The following is a 21,801-nucleotide window of genomic DNA, read 5'->3' as shown; positions in this document are numbered from 1 at the left end:
TCCGATAAGCAACAAAGGAAAAGGCTAAGAACAGCCTATATTAATATACAGGGCCTTCAGAAAGTATTCACACCCCTGGACTTTTTCCACATTTTGTTGTGTTACAGCCTGAACCCCATAATGTGAAATTATGTTTTTCTATTATGTTTTTTTTTACAAATTAATTAAAAATTAAAATCTGAAATGTCTTGAGTCAATAAATATTCAGCCCCTATATTATGGCAACCCTAAATAAGTTCAGGAGTCAACATTTGCTTAGGAAGTCGCGTAATAAGTTGTATGGACTCACTCTGTGTGCAATAATAGTGTTTAACATGATTTTTGGATGACTACCTCATCTCTGTACCCCACACATGCAATTGTCTGTAACGTCCCTCAGTCTAGCGGTGAATTTCAAACACAGATTCAACCACAAAGACCAGGGAGGCTTTCCAATGCTTTGCAAAGAGGGGCACCTATTGGTATATGAGTAAAAAATATATATAAACAGACATTGAATATCCTTTTTAGCATGGTGAAGTTATTAATTAGACTTTGGATAGATTATCAATACACCGTCACTGCAAAAATACAGGCGTCCTAACTCAGTAGCCGGAGAGGAAGGAAACCGCTCAGGGATTTCACCATGAGGCCAATGGTGACTTTAAAACAGTTACAGAGGTTAATGGCAGTGATAAGAGAAAATTGAGGATGTATTAACCACATTGTAGTTACTCCAAAATACTAACCTAACTGACGGAGTGAAAAGAAGGAAGCCTGTACCCAATAAAAAATATTCCTAAACATGCATCATGTTTGCAACAAGGCACTAAAGTAATAATGCGAAGAAATTGGCAAAGCAATTAACTACATTTTATAAAAACATGTTTTCACTTTGTCATTATGGAGTATTGTGTGTAAAAAATATATATCTTGAATCCATTTTAAATTCAGGCTCGAACACAGCCAAATGTGGAATAAGTCAAGGGATATGAATACTTTCTGAAGGCACTGTATGTAGCCTTAGAAATAAGGTTAATGAAATCAATAACTTGCTAACATTGGATAACATTCATATACTGGCCATCTCTGAAACTCACTTACAGTACATTATTTATTTTTATGAAACAGCAGTAGCAATACAAGGATGTAAGATCTACAGAAAAGACAGAAATGCCTATAGGGGAGGTGTTGCTGGATATTTTCAGACCCATATTCCTGTCAAACTTAGAGAGCTTTGTCAAAGTGTTGTGGTTGCAAGTTCCCCTACATCATTTAAACACTTTTCTTGTGGGGTGCTACTTTTCGCCAACAAATGCTACTTTTCGCCACTCAGTATTTGGATCATATGTGTGCAATGCTCAATATTGTGTGTGATATTAACAGAGAGGTCTATTTTCTCTCAAAATGAAGCTTCCAACTGTGACTAATGGCTGTAATACGACCCAGGTTATCACTCAACCAACTACAGTGCATACAGATAGTGTTGGATCTGTTACATTGACTTGTATTGGTCATCTCTTCACTAATACTGCAGAGCTTTGCTCCAGAGCAATATCAGTTCCCATTGGCTGTAGTGACCATAACATTGACCACATTAATATGAGCACTTTATAGGTATAAGCCATTTACATGCACCTCTGATATTCCTCTAATGAGTATCCCTGTATCCATGAATAAAAATAATATTCCTCATCTAAGTTCATATGGGTTAAATGGAATTGTGACTGAAATATGGAAACTGACTGTAGGCCTACAACCTCTCACGTGTAGCATAATATAATATGAACTCCTGCAGAATTATGCATTTCTTGCAGTGAAATTATACAACAATTTTTCATTTTGTCTTGGGAACAGGAGTGGAGAAATATGATTTCTTTCTTTCAGGATCTCTTGAGAAAATGCAAATGCCCATGTAATGTGTTATCTTTCACACTGTTATGCAAGCACACAGTATTTCAACCACATAAAATATGCACCCAAGACAAACTGAAATCTTATTAGGAACATGTTTTGTCGTTTTCTCAGCTTTTCATTTCCTTAAAACTGGTCAAACATTTTGCACAGGACCAATCTTTCTATTGTTTTGGAGTTATTGCATTTTGTCCCTGGTCCCTAAACAAAACAGACAACTTTACTGGTATTAAGTACATTACTAATGCATTCATTCTATCGATGTAAGACATTATTCTGGTAAGCACTACTTTATAGAATTTTCTGGGTCAGCAAGTTATGACAGAAGAGAAGTTGCATGTATCAAACTATAGTTGATAAACAAATGACCTACCAAATGTCAGAAATTATAATATGGCCAGTGGCAATTTTAGCATGTACATCTTGGTGTGGCAAAACCCCAAAAAAGTGGTATGTATGCCAGCAAAGCCACAACACTAAACAATACATGAATTGCACTATACGACTGCTACACCTGGCTATCAGCGGAGCCTTGTCTGGCAGTGAAACAGTTCATTCAGCCTCATTTACTGCCTTTAAAAAAACATAGCTGATATGGCTTTTATCTATAATTTGTCTTCATTATTTATCTTCATATGACAAGGATTAAAAAGGATTTGCCAGTAGATTGATGACTTGATTCATGATGATGACTGCTATATAAGATTTTGAATGTATGATGTTGACATGATCAGTCCAATTAAAGCTCATGTAGATATAACATGATTTGATGTAATTTTATCTGTGGCCAATGACCTTGAGCCTTCTTGGATGGACACTTCTAATGTACTGTAACTCTATGGCAGCACTCAAGGAGCTAGAATTCTAGAGCTCTGCCCTTAGCCTTGGCAGTGACGTCACGTCCCCATGACTGACAGAACACTGCGCCAAATCACGGCGCAACACTCCGTATTTTCTGCTGGCTTGCCCCACCACAACAGAAAGCACTGAGCTAGGCTGAAACACCTGCATTTTGGAGCTTCCTTATAAAAAAAGAGAGACCTTGTTTGTACGCGGCTTTATTAACTCAATGATATATATATTTTTTTTTATTGTTTGCAAACTGACATGTATTAATGCCAAAATAACATACAAAACAGGCAAGCCTTTTATTTACTTATATTTTGCAACAAATGTGGGGCTTTAAACTGCCTTGAATGACAGGTCGCCACTGAATATGGCCTACCAAATGTCGGAAATTATAAGCAGAAATTTACAGTAACTTAATTATAGTAGGCTAAATTATTAGGGTGGGTCAAATTGCACAAGTAGCCTACTTTTTGAAGTGATTTGTTTAACAATCAGATGAAAACATAATGCATCACACACCCATGATATGCAAACCTGAACCTGCCCAAACCGCAAAAACAACAATAAATGGGATAATATGTTAACATGCCACAGTATCCAGTTTTAGATCAGCATATCCCAGGTATCTAGCCCGGGTTTCTTATAACCGGGAAACAAGCTTTTTCAGGTTATTGTTAACGGTATATGATGTTTAAAAACAAAATACTTGAGTATCCCGAATAATAATGGGATATTGGTGTGAATGTAAACGTGGTCCCTGTGACAATAATAAGGAAAGCCAAAGTACCAAAGATTGGGCCCAAAGTAATTTATATGAGATCATACAAAAAAAATTATCAGCAATCTTTCGTTGAAATACGTATGTTGGTCTGATGTGTATGAGGAAGTGAATCCAAATGCAGTATTTGTAAAGTTATTAATGTATGCCAATTGTTGACAAGCATGCACCTGTTATGAAACTAACTGTGAGAACTGTTATAGCCCCCTGGGTTGATGATTCATTGAAAAATTATATGGTTAAAAGAAATTGTGCAAAAGAGGTGGCAAACAAATCAGGCTGCTCAACTGATTGGTTGACACTGTAAATTGAAAAAGTTTGTGACTAAACTTAACAAAAAGAAGAAGAAATTATAATACCTAACCTAGATAAATGACATAAAACACAATGGAAAAAGACCTTGGAGTACCTTAAATGATATCATGGGCAGAAAACCCCATTCATCTCCATCGTTCATTGAAGTTGATAGTTAATTTATAACAAAACCTTTCGATATTGCCAATCATTTCAATGACTACTTCATTCGTAAAATGGTCAAACCTAGAAGTGAAATGACAACACTGAACAGTGAACCAATCATATTTATGTATAAAAGATCTAATAATAAAAGAGAAAGATTGCTGTTTTGAATTTGGTCGTTAGTGTGGGAGAGGTGGACAAATGGTTGTTTTCCATCAATAATGGTCAGCCACCAGGTACAGACAACCTTGATGGGAAAATATTGAAAACGGTAGTAGACTGTATTGCCACGCCTATTTGCTATGTATTTAACCAAAGCCTAAAGGACTGTGTGTGTCCACAGGTGTGGAAGGAAGCTAAAGTAATTTCACTGACTACAAATAGTAAAGCACCCTTTGCTGGCTCTAACAGCTGCCCAATCAGTTTGCTGCCTGTCCTTAATAGCCTGGAGAGAAATGTATTTGACCAAATACAATGCTATTCTTCAGAGAACAAATTAACTACTGACATTTAGCATGCATATAGAGAAGACACTCAACTTGCACTGACTCAGATGACTGATGATTGGTTAAAAGAAATGGAAAATAAGATGATAGCTGGAGCAGTATTGTTAGATTTCAGTGCAGCCTTTGATGTTATTGATCATAAATTGTTATTGAAAAAAACTCTTGCTATGGCTTTACATCACCTGCCATCACATGGTTGGAGAGTTATTTATCCAATAGAACCCAGAGAATGGAAGCTTCTCTAACATCAGATGTGTACAGTGCCGTGTCCCTCAGGGAAGTTGCCTTGGGCCGTTACTATTATCTGTTTTTACAAATGATTTGCCACTGGTCTTACACAAAGCTAGAATGACTATGTATGCGGATGATTCCACATTACATGTCAGCACCCAAAGCCAATAAGCTCACTGAAATTCTAAATAAGGAGTTACAGTCAGTATCAGAATGGGTGATTAATAATAAACTGGTCTTAAAAACATCTAAAACTAAAAGCATTGTATTTGGTTTAAAACATTCTGTAAGACATTAACCTCAACTGGAGTTGTGCATAAAGGGTGTGACCGTTGAGGAAGTTGAGGAAGCTAGATCCTAGTTATAACATTGGATGGTCAATAACCATGGTCAAGTCAAATTGACAAAGTTGTTGTGAAGGTGGGGATGGGCATATCTGTTATAAAAAGATGTTCTATGTTTTTGACACAAAGATCAACTGCACTAGTTGTTCAGGCTCTGGTCTTGACCCATCTTGATTACTGTCTGGTAAAATGCAACAAAGAAAGACCTAGCAAAGCTGCAGCTGGGTCAAAACAGAGCAGCACGCCTTGGCCTAAACGACACATACAGAACTAACATCAACAACATGCATGCCAGTCTTCCCTGGTTGAAGGCTGATGATAGTTTAACTGCTTCTCTTCTAGTTTTTATGAAAAATATTACTGTGATAAAAATTCCTGATTGTCTGTATAATCAAATTACATACAGCTCAGACACCTACACATACCCCACAAGACATTCCACCAGGGGTCTCTTCTCAGTCCCAAGTCCAAAACAAATTAACGGCAACACACAGTATTATACAGAGCCGTGATCGCATTGAACTCCCTTCCATCTCTTATTACTAAAGTAAAAAGCTAAACTGTAAAACAACATCTAATGGCACGATAGGGACTGTGAAATGACACTCACACCAAACACATGCACACATAAACACAATCTAACACACACACAATCTACACACACATTATTTTTTAATTGTATTGTTTGTATTTCATTGTATTTTAAATGTGTGTGACTGTTCTTGTCTATCAGTTTATCAGTGTTTTGTTACTTATCGTGTTTTATGTTTTTGTGTGGACCCAAGGAAGAATAGCTGCTGCTTCTGCAAGAGCAAATGGGATCCAAATAAATGAATAAAAACAAACTGTTTCAAGTGAGAATTATGAAGGTCTGATGCTGAAAAAGAAAGGAAATGATTGCCCACTTCACCCATATTATATTTTTGTAAAAAAGTAGTGTGTACTTCCAGTAGTTAGCTACACCGCTACATCTCAAAAAAGTAATTCAATACTGAAAACACTACCGAGAATCAAATTGAGTTCAACTACCTACAAGCTACTGCAAAATTAGGTTCACTACCCTGTCATACTTTATTTGGATAGTCTGGATTGTCATACTGACAACAAACTGTTGATAAGAAACTGCTTGCTAAGGTTACGATTAGGGTTAGGTTTAGAATAAGAGTTAGGGTAAGGGTTATGGCTTGGGCTAGGGTTATTAAGTTTAGGGTTTGGATAAGGATTCAGTTTGGGGTTAGGGCTAGGCTTAGTAGATAGTTAAAATGTTATGGATAGTCTGAAGAACATTTGCAGATGGACTATAGTGTTACCCACTACCCACTACATTAAAAAATGAAAACAAAGGATGTGAGTGAAAGATAAATTGTTTATTTTTGGTTGTATAGATTGAAGACATAAACAACAATAACAGCAGAGGTCTCTCAATACCATCATGAAACCATGAATCATTTGGAGTTCACACATTTAGGCTCTGATTCAGGCAGGGTAGCCTAGTGGTTAGAGCATTGGACGAGTAACTGAAAGGTTGCAAGTTCAAATCCCCGAGCTGACAAGGTACAAAATCTGTCGTTCTGCTCCTGAACAGGCAGTTAACCCACTGTTCCTAGGCTGTCATTGAAAATAAGAATTTGTTCTTAACTGACTTGCCTAGTAAAGGTAAAAATAAAATAAAAATAGTAAACATGTAACATATGATTCACTGTGAATTCAGTCGAAGTTACCCCCTACCTGTATCATAAGGCACAGAACTCACAAGGTCCCACCCCATACCTCTGTTGAAACTGTCTGACAAATGGAAACAGAGGTGAGGGATGGATTTGGAAACCCGGTAAAGAACGAGTAGGGAGGAGGATTGTGTAATAGTGACCTGTAATGGAGGAACGTGAATTTGTGGAGATTATTTTGAGGAATGTTGGGAAAGAGATTAATTAGAGTTGCACAACATCCACATATTACCTTCCCACAAAGTTATTATTTTTTTTTTTTTTTTATTTCACCTTTATTTAACCAGGTAGGCAAGTTGAGAACAAGTTCTCATTTACAATAGCGACCTGGCCAGGATAAAGCAAAGCAGTTCGACACATACGACGACACAGAGTTACACATGGAGTAAAACAAACATACAGTCAATAATACAGTATAAACAAGTCTATATACGATGTGAGCAAATGAGGTGAGATAAGGGAGGTAAAGGCAAAAAAAGGCCATGGTGGCAAAGTAAATACAATATAGCAAGTAAAACACTGGAATGGTAGATTTGCAATGGAAGAATGTGCAAAGTAGAAATAAAAATAATGGGGTGCAAAGGAGCAAAATAAATAAATTAATTAAATACAGTAGGGGAAGAGGTAGTTGTTTGGGCTAAAATATAGGTGGGCTATGTACAGGTGCAGTAATCTGTGAGCTGCTCTGACAGTTGGTGCTTAAAGCTAGTGAGGGAGATAAGTGTTTCCAGTTTCAGTGCTTTTTGTAGTTCGTTCCAGTCATTGGCAGCAGAGAACTGGAAGGAGAGGTGGCCAAAGAAAGAATTGGTTTTGGGGGTGACTAGAGAGATATACCTGCTGGAGCGTGTGCTACAGGTGGGAGATGCTATGGTGACCAGCGAGCTGAGATAAGGGGGGACTTTACCTAGCAGGGTCTTGTAGATGACATGGAGCCAGTGGGTTTGGCGACGAGTATGAAGCGAGGGCCAGCCAACGAGAGCATACAGGTCGCAATGGTGGGTAGTATATGGGGCTTTGGTGACAAAACGGTTTGCACTGTGATAGACTGCATCCAATTTGTTGAGTAGGGTATTGGAGACTATTTTGTAAATGACATCGCCAAAGTCGAGGATTGGTAGGATGGTCAGTTTTACAAGGGTATGTTTGGCAGCATGAGTGAAGGATGCTTTGTTGCGAAATAGGAAGCCAATTCTAGATTTAACTTTGGATTGGAGATATTTGATATGGGTCTGGAAGGAGAGTTTACAGTCTAACCAGACACCTAAGTATTTGTAGTTGTCCACGTATTCTAAGTCAGAGCCGTCCAGAGTAGTGATGTTGGACAGGCGGGCAGGTGCGGGTAGCGATCATGCATTTAAGAGCAATTGGAGGCCAATACACTACACACAACACACTAAACTACTACATTATTTGAATAATCTGTGTAGTAATAGGGGAAAAAACAGGACCGAGTTTGGGAAACCCTGGACTCTACCCTAATCAAAACATGCCTTACACTTTTAACTTTTAACACACGGTGGCAGTCCTTGCCGGTACCAACCCCGTTGGCGTCGGTTTCCACAAGATAGCACAGTCACAAAGTCAAAATTGGCTATATCGTAAAAATAATTGAAAACATGCTTTTTGATCTTAATTTGAGGTTAGGTTTGGGTATACGGTTAGCAGTATGGTTATGGTAAAGGCTAGGTCTAAAATCACATTTTAAGAAGATACATTGTAGAAATAGTCGGAGTTTCTGACTTTGTGGCTGTGGTAGTTCTTTATACCTCAGTATTGGTAACTAGTGACGACCGTTGATGTCATCCGTAAAACAGCTGGAGGTGGGGCACCACTGTGTGACTGATGTACAATGTATCCAATGGAAAACGAAAACATGGGTTCAAAATCAAGCAGTGACCCAATCATCATTGAGTAAATGTAAAGCTCGCCTAGTGTCAACCCCCTGTCTTCTCGCTTCCCCTGAACAACACGGCCCTTTTTAAGTTCAGTGGGGGAAGAGAAAGGGGGACTCTGAAATACGAAGACAAAAAGACACTAAACAGACCTGAAAGGGCCCTGTCTTCTACACGGGAAGACTATTGTCAAATCAAAGGTTGATTATATGTTAACATTTCGTATTTGCATCATTCATTATTGGCTATCTATAACTAAAGCGGGTAGCTTGGTTTGTTAGCTAACTAACATCGGATAGCTAGCTTGAACTAACTAGCTAGCTAACCCATTTAGCCAGCTAGCTACAACACGGAAGGGAAAGTGAAGCCAAATGACATTTTTTTCCCCTCAATTTGACATAACAAAATATAAGCTGCTTAGTTGTTTGTTTAACGTGATCGGTACTTGTTTTTTTGTCTCATCGAAGAAGCAACACGAAACGAAGGTCTTGACTGCCTGAACCACGACAAAAAAAAAGTAAAATGGCGGAGCCGGACAAATTAAACATCGACTCCATAATACAGCGTCTTCTGGAAGGTGAGGATTTGCACTTAACTAGGAATCAAGCCACTTAATTTGATTAATTACGAATCATTTGCTTTATGTATTTCCAGCGTCGGAATTCTAACGATGTCTGGTGCATGTTAGCGTAGTTAGCAGGCTTAACGTCAAGGTAGCTGTTCTCTTTGAAAACGATGTGTCCGGGTTAGAGCGCGAGAACGTTACCTAGGTCTACGAACTAGTAGGGCAAATGAGAGATGGCTGGCTTGCTGCTTCAATCGTTATCACTCGGCCTGAAGTGCCCATTTTGTTGTATTGTTAGTATTAATGGAAAATCATTATTAAGATGACAAACGGCTATTTTACGATGATGCTGTGTTAGCTAACTCTAACTAGCTACTGTAACGTTAAATATGTTCCGTGTTCTGTCTAGTGTATGCTGTTATAAAAATGAATGCAAAGCTAGCCAGTAACGTCGGTTAGGTTTTGTTTACCATTCATTTCTGTTTCCTGCATTCAATCGTTCCATAATATCGTTTTTTTGTTTGCCAGTATTTAGCTAGCTATGTCTAACACACACCGGTTACACTGTAGCCTAAGGCAGACGGTAGTACATGGGTGCTAGATCTGTACTATCGTCGAGGTTGGATTGTGCATTCCCGGTAATACACTAGTGTCCCCCGATGGATCGGCTTGTACATAAAACATCCTCCATTCAAGGGAAATATGCTTACGTTATTTTTGAAAGACAATTTCCCACCACAATTGTTTATATTTTTAGAAAATATAATATGTTGCACACCATGTTCAACTAAGAATGTGGAATATCCAAAAATGTCCGAAAAGACAAATCGTTTCATAAAGTATGCATATTTTCAGTTTTTTTAATGCTAGCTAAGGAGGAAAATGATGCATTTGCAGCCTGAATGGAGGATGCTGTATGTAGGAGCAGGCCCATAGCAATTCATGCCTGGATGAGGGAGAAGCATACTTAAGCATGTTTTTCAGAGCTGCGGATGCAATTATCATGTGCTGAAAGCGTGCTTGCTGAAGTAATAACTTGCTTTTGTTTAAATGCAAGCTACAGTAGGTTTAGCCAGGTTTAGCCATATCATTCGTGGTTGGTTACACAGAGTGAAGGGCACCATTGGGTCACACTACTGTTATACTCCAAATTCCATGGACAGGAAACACCAGTGCCCTGGTTTTAGACTCGTATCTGTCTAAAGAAGGCCAATGGGCTTTACTACATTATAAAGTAAAGGGAATATCCAGATTTGGGTTTGTTTGTCATTGGCCAAGTAGCTTATAGCAGGGCTGAAAGTTGTGCATACTGTAAACACTAGCGGTGGAAACATTATGGCACATTACATTCTCTGCAATCGCAGTAGGTTTTTTTATGTAATAAAGTGTTGCTTCCGCCCCTCTCCTTGCCCCAACCTGGGCTTGAACCAAGGAACCTCTGCAGAAGCAAACTTATGATCTGTAGGATAAATGTTGCGTAATGGGAGACCTGAGGCTGTCAGACCAACATAAGCCCCTCCAGCTACTAAATCTGCAGGGGCCTCCTGCTGTAATGAGCACAGTGGCTGAGCCAGACATGAGCTTCTGCTGGCCTGGTAACAGTTCAGAAAACAGGAAGTGGGGCATTCTGCTGCTCTAGGAACTTGTCTAGTTAGATTTAAAAAATGTCTCTCTCCAAGTCTGGTCTAACTGGTTTAAAAGTCACGTCAGGTGTTCAAACCCCTGGATCTGCTGTTTTGTTCTTCCCATTTTGGAATCTATTGATCTAGATGTATACAGATTATTACTGTATCAATTTATAGGCTATCACTTATTTCTGTTTTGACAATTATTGACTCTAATGGTACTGCAGTTAACCTAGATATTTTCACATGTCTGTTTTCTCAGTGTTATCGCTCCTCTACATCATGGTAATAGCGGTGCATCATGTTGTAGGGCTCCACCACAATAATCCAGACATTTCATCGGATGTATAAGTGTGAAGCATCCGATTGACACTTCTACTCACTACCTAATATGGTGATGAGAGAAAGCCCAGTGGCCGGCAGTGAGACCAGATGGAATGAGATGGATTTTTGCAGACATCGTGATCATTTTCTCCTTGATGAAACATTTGACCTCAACACGGTTTTCTGTTCTCAAAGCTAGAATCCGCTATGAAGAGTGGACTACGTTTTGGAGATTTTACTCTTTGTCAAAGTAAAACAATTAGAATGTTGTTGAGAAGGAGTGCAAGGGAAAATGTAGTTATTGCACACACACTTCAGAGTAGGTGTTCCTTAACGGAAATATGCAAATACATGTTAGAACGCGCCAATAGGACCTCTCTAGCTCTTGCTTGGCTCTGCCCACTCCTTGCTTGTTCTGCCCACTATGACTAATTTGTTCCTGTTAGACCACAGCCTGGCGTTTCCATCTTGGGTTAGTTAAGAAAAATCTTTGGCTCCACCATGTTGTCTGTCTCCAACTGTTTGAACAACATACTAGCCTGTCCACTTGGTTGTTTCCCACAATTATATCAGGTAGGGGACTGTGGATCGGTCACTGTTAGAGGTCGACCGATTATGATTTTTCAACGCCGATACCGATTTATTGGAGGACCATTAATTGGCCGATTTAAAAAAAAAAAAAAAAAAAAGTATTTGTACTAATGACAATTACAACAATACTGAATTAACACTTATTTTAACTTACTATAAAACATCAATAAAGTCAATTTAGCCTCAAATACATAATTTAAACATGTTCAATTTGGTTTAAATAATGCAAAAACAAAGTGTTGGAGAAGAAAGTAATGTGTGCCATGTAAAAAAGCTAACGTTTAAGTTCCTTGCTCAGAACATGAGAGCATATGAAAGTTGGTGGTTCCTTTTAACATGAGACTTCAATATACCAAGGTAAGAGGTTTTAGGTTGTAGTTAACATAGTATTTATAGGACTATTTCTCTCTACCGTTTGTATTTCATATACCTTTGACTATTGAATGTTCTTATAGGCACTATAGTATTGCCAGTGTAACAGTAAAACTTCCGTCCCCCTCCTCGCCCCTACCTGGGCTCGAACCAGGAACACAATCGACAACAGCCACACTCGAAGCATCGTTACCCATCGCTCCACAAAAGCCGCGGCCCTTGCAGTGCAAGGGGAATAACTACTCCAAATTTAAAAGCGAGTGACGTTTGAAACAGTATTAGCGCACACCCAGCTAACTAGCTAGCCATTTCACATTAGTTACACCAGCCATTAGGCTGATAGGCTTGAAGTCATAAACTTAATTATAACATAATAACACACAGAAAGCCTTTGGTCATTAATATGATCGAATCCGGAAACTATAATTTCGAAAACAAAACGTTTACTATTTCAGTGAAATACGGAACCGTTCGGTATTATATCTAACGGGTGGCATCACCAAGTCTAAATATTCTTGTTACATTGCACAACCTTCGATGTACCGGTATGTCATAATTACTTGATGGGTGGAAGTGTTGTGGTCGTATTTAGCCTAACACGTCATGTATGGCATTTTCTAAATTCGTTTTGAAGTCTTGGCCAGTCCATAAACCATCACCTGTGGCTTTTTGTCCATCAAATCCTGCTGTATTTCTACGATGTAGAGACAGGCCAAGGTAACTGCCTTCTGGTTGCTTAATCACTCGTTTGTCAGAGAATGGTGACTGGCCACCATCAACCTTTAGCTGCACCATGTACACCGTAACACATGGGCCAGCCTGGTGACAATGTTTGCAAACCAGTTAAATGTGGTGACGGTGTGACTAGTTTCAATGGGATTAACCATCAGCCTCCTGACCTGTACATCTGAACGGTCAGTCCAGGCCGCTACTACCATCTCCTGTCACCATCTATGAGGATGTCCATATCAGCCATGGACATATCAGGAGGGGAATCTAAAGCCAGCCAATTGTTGATTCCCAACGGCTTTCCTATTGTGCATGTCCAACTTTTTTTATTTTCTATCCCGTGACCAGCAAAGCGGAAAGCCCTTTGTCTGACCCCCTCCCCATCCCCCACGCCCCTTCTCTAAGCTCACTGTTGCCATTGGCCATGTGGCTAACTTTAGAGTAAGCTCTGTCATGGCTTAGCCGACCCTAATCCAGGTTTAAAGTGACAAGCAGCACTACCCTATTTATACCCACATTTCACTCTTTAAGGCCAAGGCCTGTGTTGCTGCCCGAACATGACACTGCTCATTTAGATCTATTGCTGAGGTCCTACCTGGAAGTCCTCGTCCGTTTCCATCCTCCGTTTTCAGAACAAATATGTGTGCCCCTATCCCACTGCCTGTGATTTTATTAGGGCAGAATATATTTTTGTGAAAGCACTACACTGAACAAAAATATAACTGCAACATGTAACAATTTCTAAGATTTTACTGAGTTACAGTTCAAATAAAGAAATCAGTCAATTGAAATAAATTCATTAGGTCCTAATCTATGGATTTCACATGACTAGGAATACACATGCATCTGTTGGTCACAAATACCTTACAAAAAAGTTAGGGGCATGGATCAGAAAATCAGTTAGTATCTTGTGTGACACATCTCCTTCGCATAGAGTTGGGAGGCAGGTAGCTTCGTGGTTAGAGCGTTGGGCCAGTAACTGAAAGGTTGCTGGTTCGAATCCCCAAGCTGAATGTTGTCCCACTCCTCTTCAATGTCTGTGTGAAGTTACTGGATATTAGTGGGAACTGGAACACTCTGTTGCACACGTCGATCTAGAGCATCCCAAACATGCTTGTTGGGTGAGTATGCAGGTCGTGGAAGAACTGGGACATTTTCAGCTTCCAGGAATTGTGTACAGATCTTTGCGTCCTGGGGCCGTCCATTATCATGCTGGAACATGAGGTGATGTCGGTGGATGAATGACACGACAATGAGCCTTACGATCTTGTCACGGTTTCTCTGCATTCAAATTGCCATCGATAAAATGCAATTGTTTGTTGTTCGTACCAAATGCCAGCCCATACCATAACGTTGACATCAGCAAAATGCTCGCCTACACAATGTGGTAAGCAGTTGTCAGTACGTCCAACTGGCCTCACAGTTTTTCTAAAACAACGTTGGAGGCGGCTTATGGTGGAGAAATTAACATTACATTCTCTGGCAACAGCTCTGGTGGACATTCCTGCAGTCAGTATACCAGTTGCACGCTCCCTCAACTTGAGACATCTGTGGCATTGTGTTGTGTGATAACTGCATCTCCTCGTCTAGTTTGGCATTTGGCAAGGTCAGCAACGTTCAGTTTGAGCTGTCAGAGCTTTGACAAGTGTTCAATTAACCCCGGTGTGTGTTTTTGTAAAGAACACTGTCTGCACCCAGCTTGTAAAGCAGAATGTCACTGAAGGGTTTCAGGCTATTTTATTGTTCTGCTCTCTTAAGTGTGTCTAACCCATTTATCTTCAACAATTACAATACCAGGTGCATGATAGAGCACAACAAGCGTCTATGGTTGAATATTAGAAGGTTTTCTGTTGATGCTTGTTTGTCATTGGCTAGTTCTCCTGTGATGGTTTATAGAGCGCTGGCATTGGACTTTTCACCTGCACCCAGTGAAGACCGCAGAACGTGCATGAAAGGGGGTGGAATTGATTCTGTGACACAAACAACCCTGATGCGCATTCTTGCACAAGTCCCCCGTACATCATGAGTCACTGGAATACACTTACTACATGCTCCGTTATATCCTTGCCTGGAGCTTGTCATGCAAACAGGATTTCTGAATAATACAGTCCTACTGTTGTATTTATTTGACTATAGATGTGCTGTTGTAGTGATCCCTTGCAGCTATAGTGAAGGTTCTAGTTTGGAAGGAGTATTGAGATTGAAGTAGGAGCCTCATCCAGCTGATCATATTAAACCTGTACTTGACCTGCAGCGCCACAAAAGCCTCAAGCTGCCCTGCAAATCATGCCAACATAGTTAAGAGTATTCCCTGCTCCAGGGCTACAATGGCGTGATAACTACATTAAACATTTTACCAATTTGTGGCTCCAGTAGAGCTGATCACCTGTCTGTTGATCATTGAACACTTATCATATCAGTTGCACTGTGGATTTGCACCTCTGCTTGATGAACATGTAGCACTTACACAGCCACAGGGTGGGTTTTCCTTTTCCTGGTAGAATATGTGTGAATGTCATAACTAGCTACTGAACTCAACAAACATGTAGTATTCTTGAGATCCAGAGCAGAGTTAGGGGACAGCCTGCCTCAGGAAGATGCTCAGCGCAGCACTGTGCATGTGTCCCTTGTGACCTGACCACATCTCAGACCATCCTGCTACTACCAGCCTGCTACTACCAGCCTGCTACTACCAGCCTGCTACTACCAGCCTGCTTAGCTTTGCCGTGTGGTCAGAGGCAGCCTAGCAACGTTTGCTGTCAGTTCACAGGCTCTATGCTACCAGACTGCATGTGGTGTACTTGTAACCAGAGAGCTCTGAAGTTGTCCATCAATGATATGTTTATTTAATTGTGATTTAGGCCTACTTTGATTTTAAGGGCAGTGTATTTGATCCTTGTTTGAGTCGTACAGTGTGAGATTCGCTGCGGATGCCCCTTTCCGTTGCAGCCTCTCTGTCCTGGTTACATCAGCAGACAGGCGGGTGGTGTGTTCATACGTGCTTCTGGGGCTGGGTGCACACTGCACACATTTGTTCACACATAGCCAGGCCTGTACCTTCTGCTGGTACTCAGTTCAACACTGCCATCATCATCCCCTAGCCTTGAGTGCACAGAAACAAAGACCCCAACACCCTTTTCATTTAGGTTTCACTCTCTGTAACCTTGAGATTCTCACATCAAATAGTTCATCCTCCTGGCTTGTGCTGTGTGAGCAGATTCACCTTGGCTCCGTAGTATGCTCCGGGTTGTACTGTCAGCGGGGCCCGTGATATTGATTGGTTTCTCTGCTCTGGTGTGCTGTGTGTTAGATCTGTGGCTGTGCTATTTGTGTTTCCATGGTCTTGGCCTAGCATGTTTGTTCCAGTAAGCACAACGTCAGTCCTCACTGTTTGCTCTGTCTTTCTCTCTCCAGTTAAGGGCTCTCGGCCAGGCAAAAACGTTCAGCTGACAGAGAACGAGATCCGTGGCCTTTGCCTCAAGTCTCGTGAAATCTTCCTCAGCCAGCCAATCCTGCTCGAGCTTGAGGCACCACTCAAGATCTGCGGTGAGTCATATTGGATAAGTTATGATGGCTGAAATTGGTTTCATAGTAATTAATGTCAGTGTAGCAAAGCAGCTGCGCCTCTCTGACAACTGATAGTGAAAGCTCCAAGGTTTCATAACACGACTGATTGTCTGATTTACTGTAGAATTCTAATCTCTAATTACCTTTGCTATCTCAGTCCAACGGCCTGTATACACACACAGATCTAATGTCAGGGAGGGTGTGGTAGTGACTGACTGGCCACCTCTGTGCTGCCCCCTGCAGGTGACGTCCATGGTCAGTACTACGACCTGCTGCGGCTGTTTGAGTACGGAGGTTTCCCCCCGGAGAGCAACTACCTGTTCCTAGGGGACTACGTGGACCGAGGGAAGCAGTCCCTGGAGACCATCTGCTTGCTTCTGGCCTACAAGGTCAAATACCCAGAGAACTTCTTCTTGCTGCGCGGCAACCACGAGTGTGCCTCCATTAACCGTATCTACGGCTTTTATGACGAGTGTAAGTGCCGAGACGAGAAGCTGGAACACATGCTTAACAACAGGAGACCGGAACACACACAGAGTATTAACCATTTAGTAATGCCCCTTGCTCCTCTTTAGGTAAGAGACGGTATAACATCAAGCTGTGGAAGACGTTCACAGACTGCTTCAACTGTTTACCCGTGGCTGCCATTGTAGATGAGAAGATATTCTGCTGCCATGGAGGTGGGTGGTGTATGCTTGCATGATCTGTGTGTGTGGGTCTTTCCCCTGTGGGCCTTATCAATAAGCACTTGGTGGCCCCATGATCGTTTGGATTAACCACTCCCCTTAAGTGTTTGTGGTGGAAGATGACTCAACTATACGTTTGATAAGAGGTGGTAGTTATCAAGGTGTGATTTCAGATCTTATTGTTCTTGGTGGTAGAAGACAGTATCATGGCAGTCATCATTCATTTGATATGGTGATGTAATGTTTCTGTGTGCTATGTTCTGTCCAGGCCTCTCTCCAGACCTCCAGTCCATGGAGCAGGTGCGCAGAGTGATGCGACCCACAGATGTGCCTGACCAGGGCCTGCTGTGTGACCTGCTTTGGGCCGACCCAGACAAAGATGTCCTGGGCTGGGGCGAGAACGACCGCGGGGTCTCTTTCACATTCGGGGCAGACGTGGTGGCCAAATTTCTGCACAAACACGACATGGACCTTATATGCAGGGCACATCAGGTAATGGCTTAGCTCAGTGGTTTAGAGTTTTGGTTAGGGGCTGGGAAGAGAGTATTTAGCGGGACACTGTCAGACCAATGGTTGGTTTGGAAGAATAGAGGGATCTTGTTATTAATCAGGGAAATCAGATGATCAAAGATCACTACATAAAATATTGAAGCACTTTTTTAAAGCTGGAATCTTTAATTGGTGACACTGCCACGTCTGTTTGGGATATTACAACAACAAAGAAGTTGTAAACAACAAACCCTATTTTTCCTCTCTGACATCATTGCACGCGGGATAGAACAGAAGAATATGTACTGCAATTTTTTTGGTGGTCCATGCTGCCGAAGACGACGACTCCGTTTCACAACACAAACAACAACAAAGGTGCTGGGGTGAACAGTGGCTCTGTTTCCCCCGATGTGGATTCCATCTTTAAAGCGTGTCATTTTGTGTTTTTACTGGCGATGGAGGTTGTGTTCATATAAGATGGTAACTCCTCTGTTTGAAATGTACTGATGGCCCTGCAGTTGTTGGTTATCCACTCCTGGTATTTTTCCTGTTTATTTTTCATTGTGTTCTTACCTCTTTCATTCCTGTCCTCAGGTGGTAGAAGACGGTTACGAGTTCTTTGCAAAGAGACAGCTTGTTACTCTGTTCTCTGCCCCTAACTACTGTGGAGAGTTTGATAATGCCGGTGCCATGATGAGTGTGGATGAGACCCTCATGTGTTCCTTTCAGGTGTGTACTCTTCTGCTTTTCTCTCTGCCCCTTTTCTCTCTCCTTCAGTCTGGCGGTTCCTGTCCATCAGTCTCGATTTTTAAGCTCTGCCAGTCCCCTGTCTTACCTGTTACGTGCTGCAGTGTTCAGTCTGTAGGAGTATATGTATATTTATAGCTGTCTAAAGAAAGCCTCTCTATTCCTCAGATTCTCAAGCCAGCGGATAAGAAGCTCTACTCTTATGGTGGAGGTGGAGGAATGGGATCTGGACGCCCCGTCACCCCGCCACGGAATTCCGCCAAAGGCGGGAAGGCCAAGAAATAACACCCACTGGACCCCCTCTCCTTGAACCAAGCACCCCCCCCCCACACTCTTTTGCCCTACTTTTCCCCTCATCACCAAACAGCAACAAAGCAGACAGTACCTAGGGTTCGGTCCTCTTTTTCTCTGATACTGTTTGAGTGTACGTATGGCCGTGCGTGTGTCTGAAAGAGGTTTATTGTATTCTGTTTGTATGTCCTTCCTTTCCCCTGCTCTGTTCTATCACTTTGTAGATGAAATTGGTCCTTTTCAGTGATGTAAATGCACACCTGAGGGGGAGAGGAGGGGAAAGGAGCCTTTACTGTTTGTTAGGGCCCTGCACTGTTTTGATGCTCAACACAAGCTTTTGTACATCCTATTTGAGAGGGGTGTGTGTGTGGGTCAATGGGGTCAATCTGCATGGTCAAATGGTAACAACGGCACACACCACACACTGAGAGCACAGGTGGATATGTGCAGATGGACCCTTTTAGTTTATGGATTCACAAAGATCAAGAAGCGGACACGTTAATTTTTTTTCTCTCCCAAAAACCAATGGTTTGATAACGCAATCATGGATGTGAAATAGTTTTGCTTTTCTGTTGTTTTTTTTGTAGATGCATAAAAAAAAAAGTTTGAATCCTTGAGTTTTAGTTTATTTGGAAGCAGATGTTTAATAAAGAACCATTTATTTAAAATATCCCATCACACTGTTCACTATGTTCACCTTACTATTGCTTTGATATTTGTTTATATATTAAATTCCTCTAACCCACATGTCGAACTCATTCCACAAAGGGTTGCGTTTCCATGGGTTTTTGCTCCACCCTTGTAATTGGTGGATGAATTAAGGTCACTAAATAATAATGAATTTCAGGGATCCCGAGTGGCGCAGCGGTCTAAGGCACTGCATCTCAATGCTAGAAGAGTCACTACAGTCCCTGGTTTGATTCCAGGCTGTATCACAACCAGCCGTGAGTGGGAGTCCCATAGGGCGGCGCACAATTGGCCCAGTGTCGTCCCTGGGTTAGTGTTTGGCCGGGGTAGAATGTCATTGTAAAGAATTTGTTCTTAACTGACTTGCCTCGTTACATTCGGCCCTTCATGCAATGAGTTTGACACCTCTGCTCTACCCCCTTTGTCATTCCCACTTGCTCTTCTTTTGTCTGAACGGTATCGAAAGCTTTGTTTGTTCAGGGTGGGATGTTGGCATAAGTTGCTGGCTCCAAGAAATACCCATTTCCTGTACAGCATTTTGGGGGCTTTTGCTTAGCCATTTTCTATCATCCCCTTAAAATGTGTTCTCCTTGCCCCTATCCTTTAAACACGGTCAATATTCATCTCTCTGGTTCTCACCCCCCCCCCTCCATCTTCCATATTCTTGCTCCCATTTTGCTCAGCAGTTTCCCTCTGGGTTCTGAGTAGTCAAAGAATGTCATACCTCAATTCTCACCCCACTTTGCATCTGTCCCCCCCACCCCTTACTCAGCTCATGTTTTTCTCTTCTCTTTTATATTTAAAGATGTGTAACAATTTGCCAGACAGCATTAATGCTCATTTCCTGTGCTGGGTTCTTTCTCACATTTTAGTAGCTAGCTCATATCTGCTTCTAGTGCTCTCTCCTCTCCACGAGGTGGTGCATTTCATACAACACTCACCATTGCGTCATCTCACTGAAGACGGGATCAGGAGTACTGTACATTCAATGCGCCCCAACAGTGCTGAGTGCATTCATGGTGCATAGGCGGCAGTATGTTTTTTTAAAGAGCACATGGCTCAAGGTTTTTTGGCTTTGTAGTTTATAAAGAAAATTGATCATATTGTGAGACCAAGGAGTGTTGGTTTTAAAGACATGTTATGATCTATTGACCAGAGGAAGTGTTATTTGCTGTTAGATAAGGATATTGAATGCTTGATATACAATATGTTACATGGAAAGGTAATACGCTTGTTTTTAAAAGAGCTGTAATATTAGAGAGAACATTTTGGGTTGGAAAACTTTTTTGCTGATAAAATAACAGGGCAGGAGTTTCAAGTTGTCGGAATTGTCAATGGCTTGTTTTCTGACAAGGCTTTAAGACAATGATTCAGAGCTGTAATGTAGACCATCTGCAATTTTACGAAAATATGCATTTTGGAAACTAGCTTTGCTTACATGCTTTAGGCAGTAGGGTAGAACAATGCCTGAACTTGAAGATAAATTGTTTTGGGGATCATTGCAGGTCTTACTTAGTATTGCTGTACAGAATGATACTTCACAACTTCCAATTTCACCCGACCCTACTCTATTCATAGCAGGGTAAACATTCTGCTTGTAATGTTGGTCAGATCATTAATTTGCTAAAATCATTATTAAGACATCACCAACAATCTACTGTAACTATTGATATCAATCTTATTTCTTTCGAACTTTTATTTCAAGGACTAGGGCAATATAGATATTGTGATAATGTAAAACGTTTTTATTTTATTTTAACCAATCAGGGACGTTTTTCCTTAATGCACTGTCTCTGGGGGCAATACAAGGCCACGTTCAGTTGTCGAACGTTGCAGATAGAAATGCCATGAATAAAGCTGATGTGTTCGTATTCGTGTCAGAGGTGTTTGTTCTACATAGCCTATTTCTATCCGAACGTATCACAACGTTAAGTCCTGCTGAACACGCCCAAGGCTAGGAAAGCTAAAATATAAATGAATCAAAAACGTTAAATAAAAATAAAATGTTTTATTTTTATGTAATTTGTTTTCCAACCAATCACAAAAATCCTGTCTCTGTTACCGGGTAGAAAATAAAAAATAGTGAATTTGTACTTTGTCTGTTTTTGTCTTAAAGATGATACAATATGGAAGTTTTGCTCGAGTGTTGGCTGTATGGTTCGTATGCATGATGTGCAATATAAACTTTTGGATGTGGGGAGGTTAGCCCCCCTTCTGTCTAGAGAAGTACATTCTGGACAATATTACTGTCCATAAAAGTGGATCATTTTTGTCTCAAGAAACGGCCAATATTCCATCATGGAACTTTAAATGAGCCATGGTTTGTGTATAATGTAAGATAAATTGACGCAATAGGCCACTAATGTTGAATTACCCCTATTGTGATACATACTACATATTGTATGTTTGAGATTACATTTTAAATGGGCGCCATCTAGTGTATACAACGAAT

The 21,801-nt window shown here is 40.9% G+C and overlaps 1 protein-coding gene across 2 annotated transcripts; it reads left to right on the top strand.

Moving 5' to 3' along the window:
* The first annotated feature begins 8,742 nt into the window (after positions 1–8,742).
* On the top strand, positions 8,743–18,687 carry LOC135554428 (serine/threonine-protein phosphatase alpha-2 isoform-like). Of its 2 annotated transcripts, none has more exons than XM_064986739.1 (8): positions 8,743–8,876; positions 9,147–9,253; positions 16,297–16,428; positions 16,693–16,923; positions 17,025–17,129; positions 17,404–17,627; positions 18,219–18,353; positions 18,540–18,687. In XM_064986739.1, exons 2-8 carry the CDS (start codon positions 9,199–9,201, stop codon positions 18,654–18,656), a joined length of 999 nt encoding a protein of 332 aa, XP_064842811.1. In that variant the 5' UTR covers positions 8,743–8,876; positions 9,147–9,198; the 3' UTR covers positions 18,657–18,687. The 2 variants fall into 2 exon arrangements, with proteins under 2 accessions (XP_064842811.1, XP_064842810.1); XM_064986738.1 differs by having other exon boundaries at positions 8,747–8,876; positions 9,144–9,253.
* Positions 18,688–21,801: the final 3,114 nt, after the last annotated feature.

Source organism: Oncorhynchus masou, chromosome 14 (assembly GCF_036934945.1).
Source record: "Oncorhynchus masou masou isolate Uvic2021 chromosome 14, UVic_Omas_1.1, whole genome shotgun sequence".
In the NCBI taxonomy this organism is placed as follows: Eukaryota; Metazoa; Chordata; class Actinopteri; order Salmoniformes; family Salmonidae; genus Oncorhynchus; species Oncorhynchus masou.
The sequence above is the reverse complement of the archived record's forward strand: the minus strand, read 5'-3'. Positions and strand labels throughout refer to the sequence as shown.

Coding starts and splice junctions, on each gene's coding strand:
- LOC135554428 (XM_064986739.1), top strand. CDS start 9,199: ATGGCGGAGCCGGACAAATTAAACATCGACTCCATAATACAGCGTCTT. Junction 17,130..17,403: donor GATATTCTGCTGCCATGGAG/GTGGGTGGTGTA, acceptor TGTTCTGTCCAG/GCCTCTCTCCAGACCTCCAG. Junction 18,354..18,539: donor CCCTCATGTGTTCCTTTCAG/GTGTGTACTCTT, acceptor TCTATTCCTCAG/ATTCTCAAGCCAGCGGATAA.